Consider the following 16,036-nt stretch of genomic DNA (forward strand, 5'->3'; position numbering starts at 1 on the left):
GAGGGAGGTCTTTGGGAGGTGATTAGGCTGCAGTAAGTTTGAAGAAAAACTTCATATGTGAAGGAGAAGGGAAAATCGAGGAAATGGGATGAGGACGATGGGAGACGAGGCGGGAAAGTTCAGACCCCAGAGTCCGCAGAGGCGAAGGGCTGAGGGCGCGCGTGTGCAGGACTGGATTCCCAGCGGCCGCAGGGCGCGGCTTCCCCTTTCCGGTCCTCCCCGGGGGCGATCAGGTGGAGCCAGGAGGCCGGAGGAGGGGCGGGAGGAAGGGGCGCGGTCCGGGTCAAGGGCGGGCGGGAGCGAGCGCGGAGCAAGCAGCGGCCGGACCGCACACCCTCGCTGTCCGCTCTTCCGCCCGCGGGCTCCCGAGGCCTCGCTCCAGGTAAGTTCAGCCTCGCCCCGCGTCGCCCCGAGCCTCGCCGGCCGCGCCTGCTGCCCCGCCGCTTGGAGCTATCGGCGCGCTTCGGTGGTTCCCCCACAAGCGCAGTGGAGCCCTGGGCCAGCACCGGGCTGGTTTCCACCTCGCACACCCACCCGCCTGGGGCTTGGAGTCCACGACCCGCTTTTCAGAATGCAGGAAGCTGAGGCCCAGGGGAGCAGAAGTGCCTGCCCTGGAAGGGTCACCCAGTTCTGGTCAGGGAGGGGCGCAAGCTGACAGCCAGCTGTTCCCGGCGCCCTAGACCCCTGGCTTTTCCTCACAGCTAGCCGCGCAGGGGTCCAGTTGGCTATCTTTGCCTCCCCAACCCTCAGGGTCTTGGGAACAGAAGAAGAGAGGGGAGTCAGGATGGTCTTCCGTCCCCAGAGCCTTAGGAGGGGCTGGCTCCACGCACCATTCTGAGCACTTGGAACCCCACCCATCCTTGTGAGCAGGTCCTCTTCTTCGCGGAGGCAGTTTATTTTTATTTCGCCTAATTCTTTTAGGAGGTAGAAGAAAGTTGTACTTAGATACTGGGCATTGGGAGAAGTCTGCGTTTCCTTGAAAGGACTCACCTTTTTCTTTGGTTGCAAGAGTCTGATTCACTGGGCATGAATCATTCCTCTCGCATTTGAGTCAGCAGATAGGTGATCTGAGTACCTGATAGCAAGTGGCCACATATAGGAAACTGGTTTTTACAGGATCTAGAAGGTTCTGGGTCGCAGTAGGCCCCTCTGGCCCCTCTGGATAAGAAGGTACGCCGCCCGGGCTAAGTCTTTTTCCAAGGATTTGTGTTCTGCGCAGATAGCTAGACTCTGCCCTCTGGGCGGAGACTTATTAAAAATCAACATCATGAAAATTGTAACTCATAAAAGCATTATTCTGCGAAGATACTGCCATTGGCTTTCATGTAGGCAGAAAACTTAAGACTGACGAAAAAGGGAACTCAAAGTGTAAAGAAAACCAGAACTTTGTTCTCAGAACCGTGTGGTTGTGTAGAGACACCTGCTGAAATATGGGAACAAGGAGGAAGTAAAGGAAATGATGCAAGCACTCTATAATCTCTTTCCAAAAAGGATGTTTAAAGTTCTGTTGTTAGGCCATTTGGCCTCCACTTTAGGGTAATTCTTCGCTTCTTAAAATTTAAATCAGTAATAAATACTCGTAATTTACAAATTATACTGGATCCATACGTAGCATCAGCTTTGACATTGTATGGGCCGGGTACTTGGGTCAGGCAGAAGCTTGGGGGAGTGTGACTTCCTCGGTTCAGTAGGGGTGGCACAGAGGTACAGTTGGCCCTCCATAGCCCCGGGTTTCACGCCAAACTGCGACTGGTAGAATCCGCGGATGCAGAGCCCGCGGGTACAGGGAACCGGCTGTACCGCGCCATTTCACGTGAGGGACTTGCGCATGCGCGGAATTTCGGCTCCGCGGGCTGGAGGAGAGGGACTTGTAACTGCGGATACCTTTGGACCAACTATACCTCTCTGTGCCCCAGCTGCTTCGTATGCAAAGTGGAGATGTTATTAGTGATACACAGCTCCCCTAGATTGTTGTGAGGCTTTTATTAAACCATTCATTAATTTAATAAGCATTTTTTAGTACTTCCTATGCCCCAGTGAACAAGCATGACAAAAATCTCTAGCCTTTCAGAATTGACCTTATAGTGTTTTTTTAAAAAATATTTTTTCGTATTACCTGCAATGTAGTAATAAGTCAAAACTTTAGCTGATATTATTATACATATTATTTCATTTAATGCCAGCAACAGCTCTCCTCTCCCCTTTTTACAGATGAGGAAACTGAGGCTCAAATAATTGTGTCTAGCTTTAAAAGGCAAAACCAGAACTAATGATATGATAATGACACAGTATTCACTGTATATATAGGGGAATGTAGTGTTAGACCCTGTAACTAGAGAGCCGACTACGCTCCCCTACAGAGGGTCTGAGAAAATTAAGGCTAAATATTTTCAGGGACTAATAGTGTCATTTCCTCTTGAACTTTGCTCTGGGACGAGCCCTGAATTTTTAGAATATTTTGTTCCCAGGAAGGGAAGGAGCAACTTTTATTTCTATGAATTTTTAGAATATTTTGTTCCCAGGAAAGGAAGGAGCAACTTCTATTTCTAAGTCAACCCTGGAGATTTGCCAGCATGTTTAAATAATGTTTACATATGGAAAGTGTGTCTGAGTTCTCAGTCAGGGCTCCATCAAAGGATTGCCCTTTTTCACCTATAGGCTCCATGGAGGACTGGACCTTCCTTAAAGAGCACTCATGCCTATTTATAACAGGCTGTAGACTTGGAGCCTTGTAAAATGTAAACAGAGATTTCACAAACACAAGGAATGAAACTGAAAAAAAAAAACAAAACTGAAGACAGGGACAGGTTTTCGTGGTTGTTCCCTATGACAGTAGTCAAAAGAAATCAGCAATCACTGTAGTTCTCCTGGATTTTAAATGAGTCAAAAATTAGCTTTCCAGGAAACCTTTGCAAACCTCTTTAAGTACAGAAATTTATTTTTTCTATCTTATTTTGGGCCTTTCACAGGTCTAGCACGGTCCATTGTAGACAGTAGGTGCTCAGTAAATGTTTGTTTAGCAGATGGAGTACTTGATGTTAGAGATACATCCTCTTCCTGAGATGGTTTCTCTTTGAATCTTGACTTCTGTCTACTGGATTAGAGATTAAAGGTTAGCTTGAGATTATGGTGTTCTGAATCTCAGATTTATAACATTCAGTACTTTTATTTTCCTTTAATAGGCTAGTGTGATCTCAACTCAAGACAAAGGTGGGATAGCATGGCATCTATCTGGGTAAGTAAAAGCTAAGCTTTCATAACACAGTAAGTTACCTGAGTCAAATCAAAACACAGAAAGTCAAAATATTAAGAAGAAACTTTGAAAGTTGATAAAAGGGTCATGTGAAGAAATTAACATGCCCACTGGAGGATGTCTAAAACTAAGAACATATTAAATGTATTAATAAAAATACATAGTTAAAATAATTTGTACTGACACCAAAGCATAGGGGTCAATAACAGAATAAACTGAGTATGTGATTTGGGAATTTATTATATGAAAAAGATAACATTTCATATCAGAGAGGAGACATTGACCTATTCAATAAATGATGTTAGGAAAACTTCTAGCCATTTGGGGGAAAAAGTAAATTTGTATTCCTTCTCCTTTCTTACATTGAACTAAATTACAGATGGAAAAAATACTGAAATGAAAGAGTTAAAATATGGGTGAATTTAAAAAATAATCTTGGAGTAGGGAAGGCAGTTACAACCATGATACAAACCAAGAGCCTAAAAGAAAAATATCGATCTATTTAACTATATACAAATTTATAATTCATGATGGCAAACAATACTGATGACCCATAGGGGAAAAATATTTGCAGCACATTTGACAAAAGACTCATTTCTTTAGCATAAAAATAACAAATAAATCAGTGAGAAAAATAAACTCAGTATGGAAAAGTTTATAAGGGACATGACTAGGTTATGAAAAGATTGATAAATGTCCAACAAACATGAGAAGTAAAGAAATATAAATAACACAATGAGTACCCATTTCTACCTAAGTATTGGTAAAGGTGAAAAAATTGTAAGAAGACCAGTGTTACAGAAGATGTGGACAAAGCAGGCATGCTCACACCTGTTCGTGGGAGAGTCAGCCTGGCAGTCTTCAGGATGGCATTTTGGCAGTACCTATTGGTGTTTAAACACACACCCCTGTAACCCAGTGATTCCACTTCTAGGTATTTATCAAATAGGTATACTTACATAAGGTTGAAACAATATAGGCCTTAGGACATTCATGTGTGTTAATGAAAATGTACACATAGCATAAATAGCCATCCATGGGGTATGAAATTACTCAGTTGTAACTTACAGCCATTTTATGTCGTCATTTAAAAAAAGGAAAGAATGGGTCAGCTCTCTATATATCGATATAAAAAATGCCCAAAGATATATTAATCAAAAAAATCAAGTTTCAGAATAGTATGTACATTGTGATTCCGTTTAAAAGAAAGAAAAAAGAAAAGGAAAAATATATACACAAAGACGGTATTACATGAAAATTTTCTGGAAAGAGGGAACTGTGAGCAGGAGCACTTTTATTTTCAATGCATCACCTTCTGTGCTCTGATTTTTTTATACTGATGAAAAGATATTATATTTCATAAGTAAGGGGCAGAGAGCCTTAAAGAGTAACTCACATGGAGATGTGAGCAGCCGTTGGCATGCGCGGTGACAGTGGGAGATGTGCTGCTATGATGCTTTGCTTGGTCCCAAATTATTCCTTGTCACTGGCCAGTGGGCTGATGCGCCCTTTCCAGGTCTGAAGTTCCTACTACTGTCTTGGATATCTAGTAGAGTCAGATGAAAAAAATGCAACACTTCAAAATGCTGGCGTTTAAAAAAAAAAAAAAGAGTCTCCTTCTTGCCTTCATCCATTAGTAAGTCGACACCCGGTGAGTTGGTCAGGCTCTCCAGGGACACCTTCAAAGTCACGGCACATTTCTGGAGAGCCAGGAGAACCAGGAGAGTGTGAGAGCGTGTGTTTGTTTCCTGCTGCCTCCATGAGCAATTCACACAGATCTAGCAGCTGAAGACAACACCCGTGTAGTATCTCCACACAGTTCTACGTGTTAGAGCCCAAGTGCTTCTCATGGCACTAAGATCAAGGAGTTGGCAGGGCTGTGGTCCTTTCTAGAGACTTTGGGAGGAATCCACCTCTGAGCTTGTTTTGGTTGTTGGCAAAATTGAGTTCCTTGCAGTTGTGAGACTGGGTCCCTTGCTGGCAGTCGGCAGGGTTGTCCGTATCTCCTCAAGACCTCTGCCAGTCCTTGTACATGGCTCCCGACATCTCAGAACAGTGATGGTGCCTGGAATCCTTGTCGAGCTTGCAGCCTCTCCTGCTCACCCTCCTGGGGCATCTCTCCTCCACCTTCCTCTACTTTCTCCACCTGGAGACAGTTTGCTACTGTTATATGCTCACATGATTAGCTGGAACCCACCCATCCAGGACAACGTCCTTGTTTTAAGGTTTGGGACCTTTAGTTACATCTGCAAAGTCCCTTTAGTCATATAACATAACACATTCATGGGGGTCCAAGGGTTATGGTGTGGGCATTGTAGTTGGGAGCCATGGTTCTGCCCACCACAAGGGGATGGTAGCATTGGACATTGGGCGGTGGGAGAGAAGGGCTGGGGACAGACCAGAAAGGGGAAGCTGGGCATTGGGGGGGGGGTCTAGTAAAGAAAGAGGCCCCAGCCAAAGAGGGCCTCCCGCTACCTTGCTTTTTGTTTTTTATTTTCCTCCTCTCTCAAATTAAAGAACTAACATGTATGAATGAGATCTCTGAGAGCAAATATTAAAAACAATTCAGAACTACTCTAGAAAACAGGATGGTGCTTCCTCAAAATATTCCAAAAAAAATTTGGATACACGCTACAACCTAGATGAACCTTGAGGACATTATGCTAAGTAAAATGAGTCAGTAATAAAAAGACAAAATAGTATATGATCTCATTTATCTGAGATACCTAAATTCATAGAGACAGAAATAGAATCGTGGTTGCCAGGGTCCGGGGGAGGGGGAAGAGGGGTTTGTTGCTTAATGCGTATAGAATTGTAGTTCTGTGCCATGAAAAAGTTAAGCTCTAGAGCTCTGTTTCACAGCAGTATGAATATTCTCACTACTGCTGAACTTTACACTTAAAAATGTTCAAAGTAGTACATTTTATGTTACACTTTTTTTTAAACCACAATTTTAAAAAAACCCTCAGATTTCTGTAAGCACTCTTATCACTAAGTTTTATCTGTTCTCTGTCTCTTACACACAAAAGCACATACACACCCAAACACAAGTGAGCAACCAAATCTATGCTTTTCTACAAAACTGTAGATGATTTGTGGTTACCAGTGTGCAGTGAGTTTATTGGAGTGATATGATCAAAGGGAGGACTTTGGTTGGAATTTCAGTACATTACCGTTGAAGATGAAAGAGTAGCTGGTTTCCTAGGTCTGTATATTCTATCTAGAAGTGTTGCAACCCTCTCATTGTTTCAGATGTTGCATTACTATTTCCTTTGTTTAAATTTTTTGAATATGGGTAGCCGCACTTTTCAAAAGTTTGCATTACACCACTTTGTTTTTAGGAAAGACCTACATTAGTATAGGCACACCTTGGAGATATTGCACGTTTGGTTCCAGACCACTGCAGTAAAGCCAATATCTCAATAAATTTTTTGGTTTCCCAGTGCATAGAGAAGTTATGTTTTGGAAACCATAGAACTCCTAGAAGAAAACATTGCCAGAACAGTCTTTGACATAAATTGTAGCAATATTTTTTTGGATCTGTCTTCTAAAGCAATGGAAGTAAAAGCAGAAATAAACAATTGAGGCCTAATTAGACTTAAAAGCCTTTGCACAGCAAAGGAAACCATTGACAAAATGAAAAGACAACTTACTAAATGGGAGAAAATATTTGCTATTGTTATGACTGATAACAGCTCATACAACTTTACATCAAAAGAACAAGCAACCAAATTAAAAACTGGACAAAAGACCTGAATAGACTTTTTTCCAAAAAAGACATACAGATAGCCAACAGGCACGTGAAAAGATGTGCAACACTGATAGTCATCAGAGAAATGCAAATTAAGCCACAGTGAGATATCACCTCACACCTGTTAGAATGGCTGTCATCACAAAGACCACAAATAGCAAATGTTGGCAGGAATGTGGAGAAAAGGGAACCCTCAAACACTGTTGGTGGAAATGTAAATTGGTGTAGCCACTATGGAAAACAATATGGAATTTTCTCTAAAAACTAAAAATAGAACTACCATATGACCAAGCAATTCTACTCCTAGGTATATATCCTAAAAAAAACCAAAACCACTAATTTGAAAAGATACATGTACCCCAGTGTTCATAGCAGTATGATTTACAATTGCCAAGGAAACAACCTAAGCATCCATCAACAGATGACCTGGATAAAGAGGATGTGATACACACACACACACACACACACACACACACACCCTGGAATATTACTCAGCCATAAAAAGAATAAAATTTGGCCATTTGCAGCAACATGGATGGACCTAGAGGGCATTATGCCAAGTGCAGTAAGTCAAAGACAAATAATGTATGATATCATGTATATGTGGAGTATGAAAAATACAACAAACTGGTGAATATAACAAAAAAGAAGCAGACTCACAGATATAGAGGACAAGCTAGTAATTACAAGTGAGGGATAGGGGCATAAGAAATACAAATTATTAGCTATAAAATAAGCCTCAATGTGGGGAATGTAGCCAATAAAAAGTTATATTCAATACTTTGTAATAACCTATAATGGAAAATAATCTGAAAAAGAATATATAATATATGTGTAACTTAACCACTTTGCTGTACACCAGAAACCAACACAACATGGCAAACCAACAGCAATAAAAAGTTATGTCTACACTATGTAGTCTGTTGTGTACAATAGCATTGTCTAAAAAAGCAATGTCTGTACCTTAATTTTAAAATACTTTATTGCTAGAAAATGCTAACTATCATCTGAGCCTTCAGGGAGTTGTAGTCTTTTTGCAAGAGTGACATCAAAGGTCACATAACAAATATAGGAATAATGAAAAAGTTTAAATATTGCTAGAATTACCAAAACATGACACAGAGACACGAAGTGAGCAAAATGGTGTTGGAAAAATGACACTGATGGTCTTGCTTGATTCAGGGTTGTCACAAACCTCAATTTGTAAAAAATGTAGTATCTGCGAAAAGCAATACAGCAAAGTGCCACAAAGACGAGGTACGCCTCACCGAAAGAAATCCAAAGTGGATTTCTGCTTTTGTGCCGTTACCATATTAATTGTAGGTCTTTCTTAAAATTGAAGTGATGTAACATGAACTTTGGAAAATCAGGGTACTCTTGGCTTTACGCCGTTTCGGGTTCCGAAAGGTTTCATGGGAACGCTCTGCCTTTAGACAGCAGGGAAGCCCGCGTGTCTCTGCTCAGGGAGGGCGTGGACCGCTTCGCCCCGATGAGGGGGCCTGGTATCTTAACAGTCTGTGCTCTTTGGGCTCAAGGTCTCTTGTCACATGTTGCCGTTACATCTATAGCAAGCACTCAGGCATTCCACAGCTTAGAATGTGTTGGGACATTCTTCTGAAGATACCATAGCAGGTTTTTTCCCACGCGTGCCTTCTACAGTGCTGGTTTCTCCTACTCCGAGCTCTTTTCTCTTGGGTCAATGCCTAACTTTTACAGAATTATAATGAATGCAATTACTACTTGTTTGAACTCTCAAATTAGTATTTTTATTATGCTAGTATGATGTTTCTAAATTAGCTCATTGTCATTATAATCATCATGAACCATGATAACTTCCTAACCTACTGTACACACTCCCTTCCCCACTCCAAACTTTAATTTGCAAAATGAGGAAGGAGAATGCAGAGTTTTTCTGGAACCAAGGGGTAAAAGAAATTTTATAAAAATATAACTTCCCATAAGGATGATGCCTACGAACTTTGCCTTGAAGGAGTTCAGTCAAACGGTAGTTTTTGCCCACAATTAAAGCAGCAAGTACCTAGTGCAGCGGGCTCTCCTGGGAGCGGAATGCAGACCATTCAGCCACAGTGCAGTTCTCCTTCTCAGAACTCTCTGATTGGTGAAAAGGCAGACTCTTGAGCATGACCTTGAACAAGTTATTCAGTCTCTCACTATGAGTATTCACCAGCCAGGGAGTTCCTCTGAGCCTCGGTGTCCAGAGCTTTTACTGGAGTTTTACTACATAGTCACGGTAGAACTTGGTCTCCAGTCCCCTTCCCCTCCCAGAGTGCCAGCCCTCTAATCATGTGACTGGTCTTTTTAGTGGCCAGTCTGATCCTATAGCTCCCTCAGGGCCACCAAGAGTCCCCTCATTAGCACAATAAAGACATTCCTATCACTCAGGACATTTTAGTGATTACTGAAGCTCTGTGGTTGGAACCCAGGGCAAAGACCAGCTATATCTTCCTTATACCATGCATATTCAAGTATATAAGTCATATCAAGCCTGCGTAGAGTTTCCAAAACATCACATTCCTGGTTTTTTTTTGTTGTTTTTTTTTTCTAAAATGATACCAACACAATGACACTGGTTATCTTATGCTGGTCAGAAGCTCTGGTTGGAAGTTACCTCTTTAATCATAAGTAAGACTGGAGAAAATGAGTTAATGTTTTGTAATAGACTCAGATTGGCAGGCAGAATCACTCAAAACATGGGGCCCATGGAGAAGACATACAAAAAGGGATGCTTGTTGGTGGAAAGGTTGGGGGAGGTTTATTTAAGGTGGAAACTCACTGATAGGAGAAGCTAATCCATGATAATGCGTCCTCGGTGAGAATTAGAGAGCATAGCTTCCTGTTTCCACCCCACTCATCCTCTCTTTCCTGGGAACGAGCTTGGCACAGTTTGATGCATGAGAATACGATGTTCCCATTTCTGCAGCATAACCCAGAGGAAGGACACCAGTGGCAGGGCTCCCAGGAAAGGTGTGGGTGCTAACGTGAGAAGGAACTTGGGAAGGTAGTACCTTTCCAGTTCTGCCCTATGGATGACATCAGCCCTGGGCATTGGGATGTTTTTGGTCCTGGGTATGGGGAATTTGCAAGAGCCCCATCCACTTTCATATTTCTTGCTTTGGTGGGGTCATACAAATAGATCTTTCTCTCCTGGTGTGTTTGCTGTTCCCAACCATGCAAACTTAAACAATGTGTGGCGAGAACGCCTGTGTTCCCGGCACGTGGATGTGCTGAGTTTCTTCTCTGATCTCCCTGCCTTCTGCCGCATCTCAGGGCTAGATGATCAGCTTTCTAACGGTTTTCACGGAAATAGACTTTTCATATCCCAAGCACTACGTACAGTCATCAGGCTTGATTAGGTGCTTTCTACATGATTGCAACTTCTTGTCTGATGTATGTTTCAAACCATGTTTCCTGAAGCTTCTCTAGGTAAATATTGGCACTCAGACACTTACACAATTGGTCCTCTGCAGGAAGTTAATGAAAAACAGGTTAGACCTGGATTTCAAATCAAAACATTAGAGACTTGTTTTAAGACAAAGCCTGGAAAGAAATACCGTATAATCTGAGGAGAAGAGAGAGGAATGAATGGGATGAACATTAAGGGGCTGTTCTCTGCTGCTTCCTGACCCAAGTCCAACCACCCAGGAGTAAAGATCCCTCTTTTATGTTTAATGATAATAAAAAGTGTAATTTTCCAATCTAATCTGTAGCCATTGAAGAAGCCTGGTAAACTAAAGGCAAAGAAGCAAAGAAAAAGTTTTAGGTTGAGAACAAAGAAGGTGAAGGGGAGAAGGTTTAACTTGATTCTCTTAAAAGTCTATTTTTGGGATGGATGTTAAGCTGTTAGAAAAACTAAGTATTTTAGAGTACTGAGCAATAAGATTAATACAGAGGTCTCACATGAATTAAGAGAGTAAGTCAAAAGGGCAGAAGATTCTCAAGTTTGCCCCTTCCTCCATTGTCATACTTTTGTTCCTTTCATTTTCAACTGTTTGTGTTTGATAAATACCTCGCCTAGGTTCTGGAGGCATGCGTAAATAAGAGTAGAGACAGCCTCATGAGAACAGGATTTACAAAAGGTGAAGAATGCATTTGTCAAATTTTTGAGATATGGCATAGAGCTCTGAAAGTCTGGTGGTGGCATTTGAGAATTAGCAACGTAAGCAAGACCTAGAACAAGAAAGCATTTCGTATTCACTCGTTCATCCAGCAGGTAATTAGTAAGCATCTGCCAGATGCTCTTTTAGATTCTGAGGGTACAGTAGACAAAGAAAAATAAAATTCTGGAGCTTACATGACTCTGATTTTATTAGGGAAGGCAGCTAATAAACAAAGAAATAGATGTATAATCTATAAAGTCAGTTTTGAGTGCTCTAGAGGAAAGCAGAGATGGAGCATGAAAGTGATGAGGTGTGTTATTTTCTGCTGAGACATGTGAGCAGAAGTCAACGTGGAGTGAGGGAGTGAGCAGGGAGGATATCCAGGCAGAAGGAACAGCAGGTGTACAGCTCTGACCGGAAGAACAGTAAGAAAACTCCCACGAAGTGATAGGACGGGGTGAGGAGATTTGGGAAGGCAGTGCAGTTCTCTCTCTCTTTTTTTTTTTGTTACTGCAGGATCCTCCCAGCGCCACTGAGAATCTCAATAGCCCCAGTGGCCTTTGCATGAACTGTTGAAGAAGTTTCCATTGTCTAAGTTTGTGTTGCGTTAGGAAGCATTCTTAAATCTGTAGCAACTCATGAGGATTGTCACTTCCCAAACACACTCATACAGAGCCCATAAGATCATGCATTTTAACATCATGTCAGGTGGGTATTAATGGCCTTGGCCATGGATGCAATAAATGTTCTTTCCAGAATGTTACAAACAGTAAATGTCCCTGGTCTTAGTCCCACCCAGGTAGATTCCCATTCCCATAGAAGTGAAGTGGGAGGAGAGTGGGTGTCACCACTGTACTCCCCAAATCCAAAGCTGCCATTCTCCAGCCAAGGACTCCTTTAAGAAGATGTAGGTGATGATGCCAGATTCCTCACTTCAGTGAGCCCAGTTCTATCTGTCTTCCACACTTAGAGTGAAGGTCCCTTAAATGGAAGGTCCCCACAAGATGGAGTTAGCTATGCACAGAGCTGAGGACATGGCCAGAAGAACCACAGCAGTCTTTCATTCTCTGTGGCCCTTGGCCAAGAGGAGAGTTTGGTGATGACGTGTCAGTTAAGTTAAGCTCCTGATTTTGATTGTGGTACAAAAAGATAATCCTCAGACACTCGTGCTAGATGATTCAAAAGATGAATATAACTTATTTATAATCTCCTGCAAACAAATATTGAAAATTATTCTAAGAAGGAAGTTTGTGTTGATGAAGTCTTTCCAGGGGCTCAGTGTTTCAAGTTCATTCCAGATGGCTGGGTTCCCTACCTTTGACAGAGAATCGCTGAGTGCTTGACAAGCCAGGGAGGAGGATGCGGTAGAGTCACTGGAAGCATCCCCGGTGCACCAGGCATCCCTCTGGGCTGTGGAACCAGCTTTGAAAGACCTGGACTGGCCTGTGGTGCTGAAGGAGGTCACTTATGTAGTCCTGACATCTTCCAAACCTCCTGGAATACCATGGTCACTTTGACGTCTAGACCATCGATATTTGAAGGAAGCAACTTCATCAGGCAGGCAACTATCCAGTGTCGACCTTGAAGAAATTCCACACTTTGGGGTGTCATTGTCTTGCTTCCACCTACTTCCAGCAAACTCACTCACAGATATTTATTAAGCCCTTATCTGCAGGCTAAGCACTGGGCTAATAAGAGTTGGATATAGTGTGAATAAAATGAAAGGTCCCTGCCCAATGGAACTTTAATTTCAAGGAAGAGGAGACAGAGATAAACAGTGCGAGGTATTACTGAATGCTGAGCACCCTAAGAGGGAGAGGATGCCGAGGCAGAGAATAACAGGAGAGGATCCACCCAGGTCAGATGCCCCGGGCAGACCTGTCAGAGGAGATGGTCTTTAATCAAAAACTGAAGACAGAAAAACATTCCAAATAAAGGGAACAGCATGAACAAAGACATGAAGATGAGAAAGAGATTGGCGTGGACCAGCTGGACTTCCAGAGAATTGGCGTGGGATATGGGCAAAGGGGAGAGTCGACCCCAGGTGGTGATGAGGGAGGTTGGGCCAGACCCCGCAGGCTGTGCGGACAGCGCAGGGAACTTGGACTTTATTTGCTATCCAGTAGGAGGTCAGAGGAGGGTGTTCCAGAGGGAAGTGCCATGCCCAGACTTCGATCTCTCACAGATCCCTGGCTGCTGTGTGGGAAATGTCTAGAGGTGGGCATAATAGGAAGCCAGGAGGGAGACCCGGGCAGGTGTCCCCGTCCAGAGGAGTGATGATGGTGACTTGGATGACAGCAGTGCCAAAGACAGTGGGTAGAAGTACACAGGAGATTCTTTTTCTGAGAGAATCTCAACAGGTCTTGCAGATGATTGCGTTTGAAGGGAAAGAGAAAAAATTAAAGGGGACCTCCGGGTTTCTGGTGGTGGTTGGTGCCATTTAAAGTGCTGGAGCATGTGTAGCTATTATGGGAAACAGGATTGGCATCTTGTGTTTTTTCTCTTTCACCATCCTTCTGAGTATGAATGTTGAACTTCCTGGAAACCCAGTGCACTTTCGGGAAGAAGTAGATATTTCCTGAGTCCGGGACAGAGTGGCCTCTGTGAGGGATGGTAGCAGACAACTATCCAGCCCCAGCGTGGCTCCCTCAGTGGCTTCGAGGTATCACGTGCTATGACTGACACCCAAAGGATAGCTTTAGAGGGTCAGGGAAAATGAAATAGGGATGAAGAAGACTCAACCCAGCCTAGTGATTCAGAGCAAAGACTGATGAGGCTGACCATGTGCTGGCCGTGTGGCCTTGGGCACCAGCTTCATCGTCACCTGCGAGCGAGATCTACTCTGCCTTGTCAGTTTGCTGTGAGGGCTGAACAAGCTAGCCCAGGAAACATATTAGCACATGGTGAGGAGCAGCAACTGTTATTAATGTGAAGAGCTCCTGTTTCTCCCCCCCTTTTTTATTTAGACAGTCCTTGCTGTAAACTTTTTTTCCAACTGGTTTCAGGATCATGTTCCCTTTCGGGGCATCTGAAGGTCTGTGAGAAAAGAAAAGTAGCACAAGGTGTTTAAGGGATGTGGATGGAAATCTGATCAAACATGATTAAAAAAAAAAAGACTTTGTTGAGTATTCACGTGATGTCTTAATACTAGCCTTGACCCTCTGTTAGAGTAGCAGGGTTCGTGGAAATCAATGAAGTCAAGTACTGATTCGCAATCTAATTGTCAAAGAATTAAGCCTGCAGTGAAGCAGGCGCTGCAAGCAGTTTTGTTTGGCTGTAAAAATGCCAACATTCCTGAAACAATGAGCTCATTGTCACATTATTCCTCTCCACCCCCGTAAAAGAATCTGTGACTTGTTTGCTCATTTTTGTTTTGGTTTTCTGGGCAGCTAAGAAGGAAATAGTGCAGTGATTCTCAAACATGTTAGTGCATTAGAATCTTCTAGAGGGCTTGTGCAACGCAGATCCTGCATCTTAGCCCTGAGTTGTTGATTCCAGACTTGGGTGGGGCCCGAGAACCTGCATTTCTATTAAGTTCCTGGTGATGCCGATGCTGCTGGTCCAGGAACCTCACTTTGAGAACCGCTAACATGGAGTGCCCTGAGGCCTCATGGGCGGAGAGCCCGGGCATCTTAGTCCCAAGGAAGTGGGTTCAGATGCTGAGGCTGTTCTTAGCAGCAGAGTTATGTTAAACAAATAATCTCTCTGAGATCCAGTTTCTTCCATTTTTAAATGGAAATAATAAAATCCCCCTCATTGAGGTCATTGTAAGAGTTTAAGAAGATGTGTGTGACGCACCTTGTTCACTGCCTGGCATGTGTTAGTTTAAAAGAGTCTATTCATTTCCTTCCCTGTAAGGTATTTGTGTGTGAGTCATGCATTTATTTCTGAATGTTTGGGGCAACCACGTCCATCAAATGAATAATACTGCTTATTTGAATGACTGAAGCAGTTCAAAAGATTTCGCTAAGATTCCACTTCATAATTCCTGTGCCATTTTTCAAGCTGGTGTGTGTCTGTGTGTGTGTGTGTGTGTGTAGCTTATTCCTTTTAATTAAATGAATAGTTTCTCCCCATTTAATTCTTATTAGGTAACAAAATGCATAAGGGACTGGGAATTTCACCCTTCTGGTTTTGTGCATTGGAATCGGAACATCAGCATATTTTGACATGTAGGCAGCAGAGGGCAGTGAAAAGGTCGCAGCTGGAATGGAAACCCTGAGGTTTCATAATTCCTGAACAATTAGAATCTGACTGCAGTTTTGCCTTTTTTGGGTTCAGAAGCAACCATGTACATGTTTGCCTGGCCCAGAGGCACCTGGGAAGCCTCCTAAACGTGTTGAGTCTAACATCTCATTTCTAAAGACTGTGATGCCACATGTCTAGGGCAGGGCCTGGTCATGCACATTTTAAAGTGTCAATGAAAAATTAATCAATTGATCTAAGAAAAAAATGGAAAAATTTATTCAAGGCGAATGGAGGATTATAACCTGGGATCAGCCTCTCAGAAAGCTCTGAGAACTACTCCACCTGTTAGAAGTCACAGCACAGTTAATGTAAGTTTTTTGAGACAGAGGGCTGGACATTAAATGGCATGTTACTGACCGTTTTCATGATCCAGATCTGCACGTACAAAGTGGTGGGTCCTCGTGACCCCTTACAAGATCAAGGAGGAATGTTATCTTTTAAGGAGTTGTCTTGTTGATGCCAGGAGCATGTTGCTGTTTATGGCTGAGCAGTTGTTTCTGCCAATGGAGAGGTTTGGTCAATACATTGTGCGGATGCACAAAGCACAGTAGTGGGGAAAGAGGAGCCCAAAGGGCAGAGAAACTTCTCTTTTAGGTTTTAATTTTTCTTGTCTTGCCATAAAATGTGAATTTTACTTTACAAAAGAATCACCCCAGGTGGTGACGA

The 16,036-nt window shown here is 42.8% G+C and overlaps 1 protein-coding gene across 1 annotated transcript in view; it reads left to right on the plus strand.

The window, feature by feature from the left end:
- Nucleotides 1-230: 230 nt before the first annotated feature.
- ANXA3 (annexin A3) overlaps nucleotides 231-16,036 on the plus strand; it is a 46,182-nt gene continuing 30,376 nt past the window's right edge. The window contains exons 1-2 of the mRNA XM_006198227.4: nucleotides 231-382; nucleotides 3,183-3,235. Coding sequence (XP_006198289.1) covers nucleotides 3,221-3,235 — 15 coding nt within the window. The 5' untranslated portion in view covers nucleotides 231-382; nucleotides 3,183-3,220. The remainder of the gene's footprint in view (nucleotides 383-3,182; nucleotides 3,236-16,036) is intronic.

Source organism: Vicugna pacos, chromosome 2, assembly GCF_048564905.1.
Source record: "Vicugna pacos chromosome 2, VicPac4, whole genome shotgun sequence".
NCBI lineage: Eukaryota > Metazoa > Chordata > Mammalia > Artiodactyla > Camelidae > Vicugna > Vicugna pacos.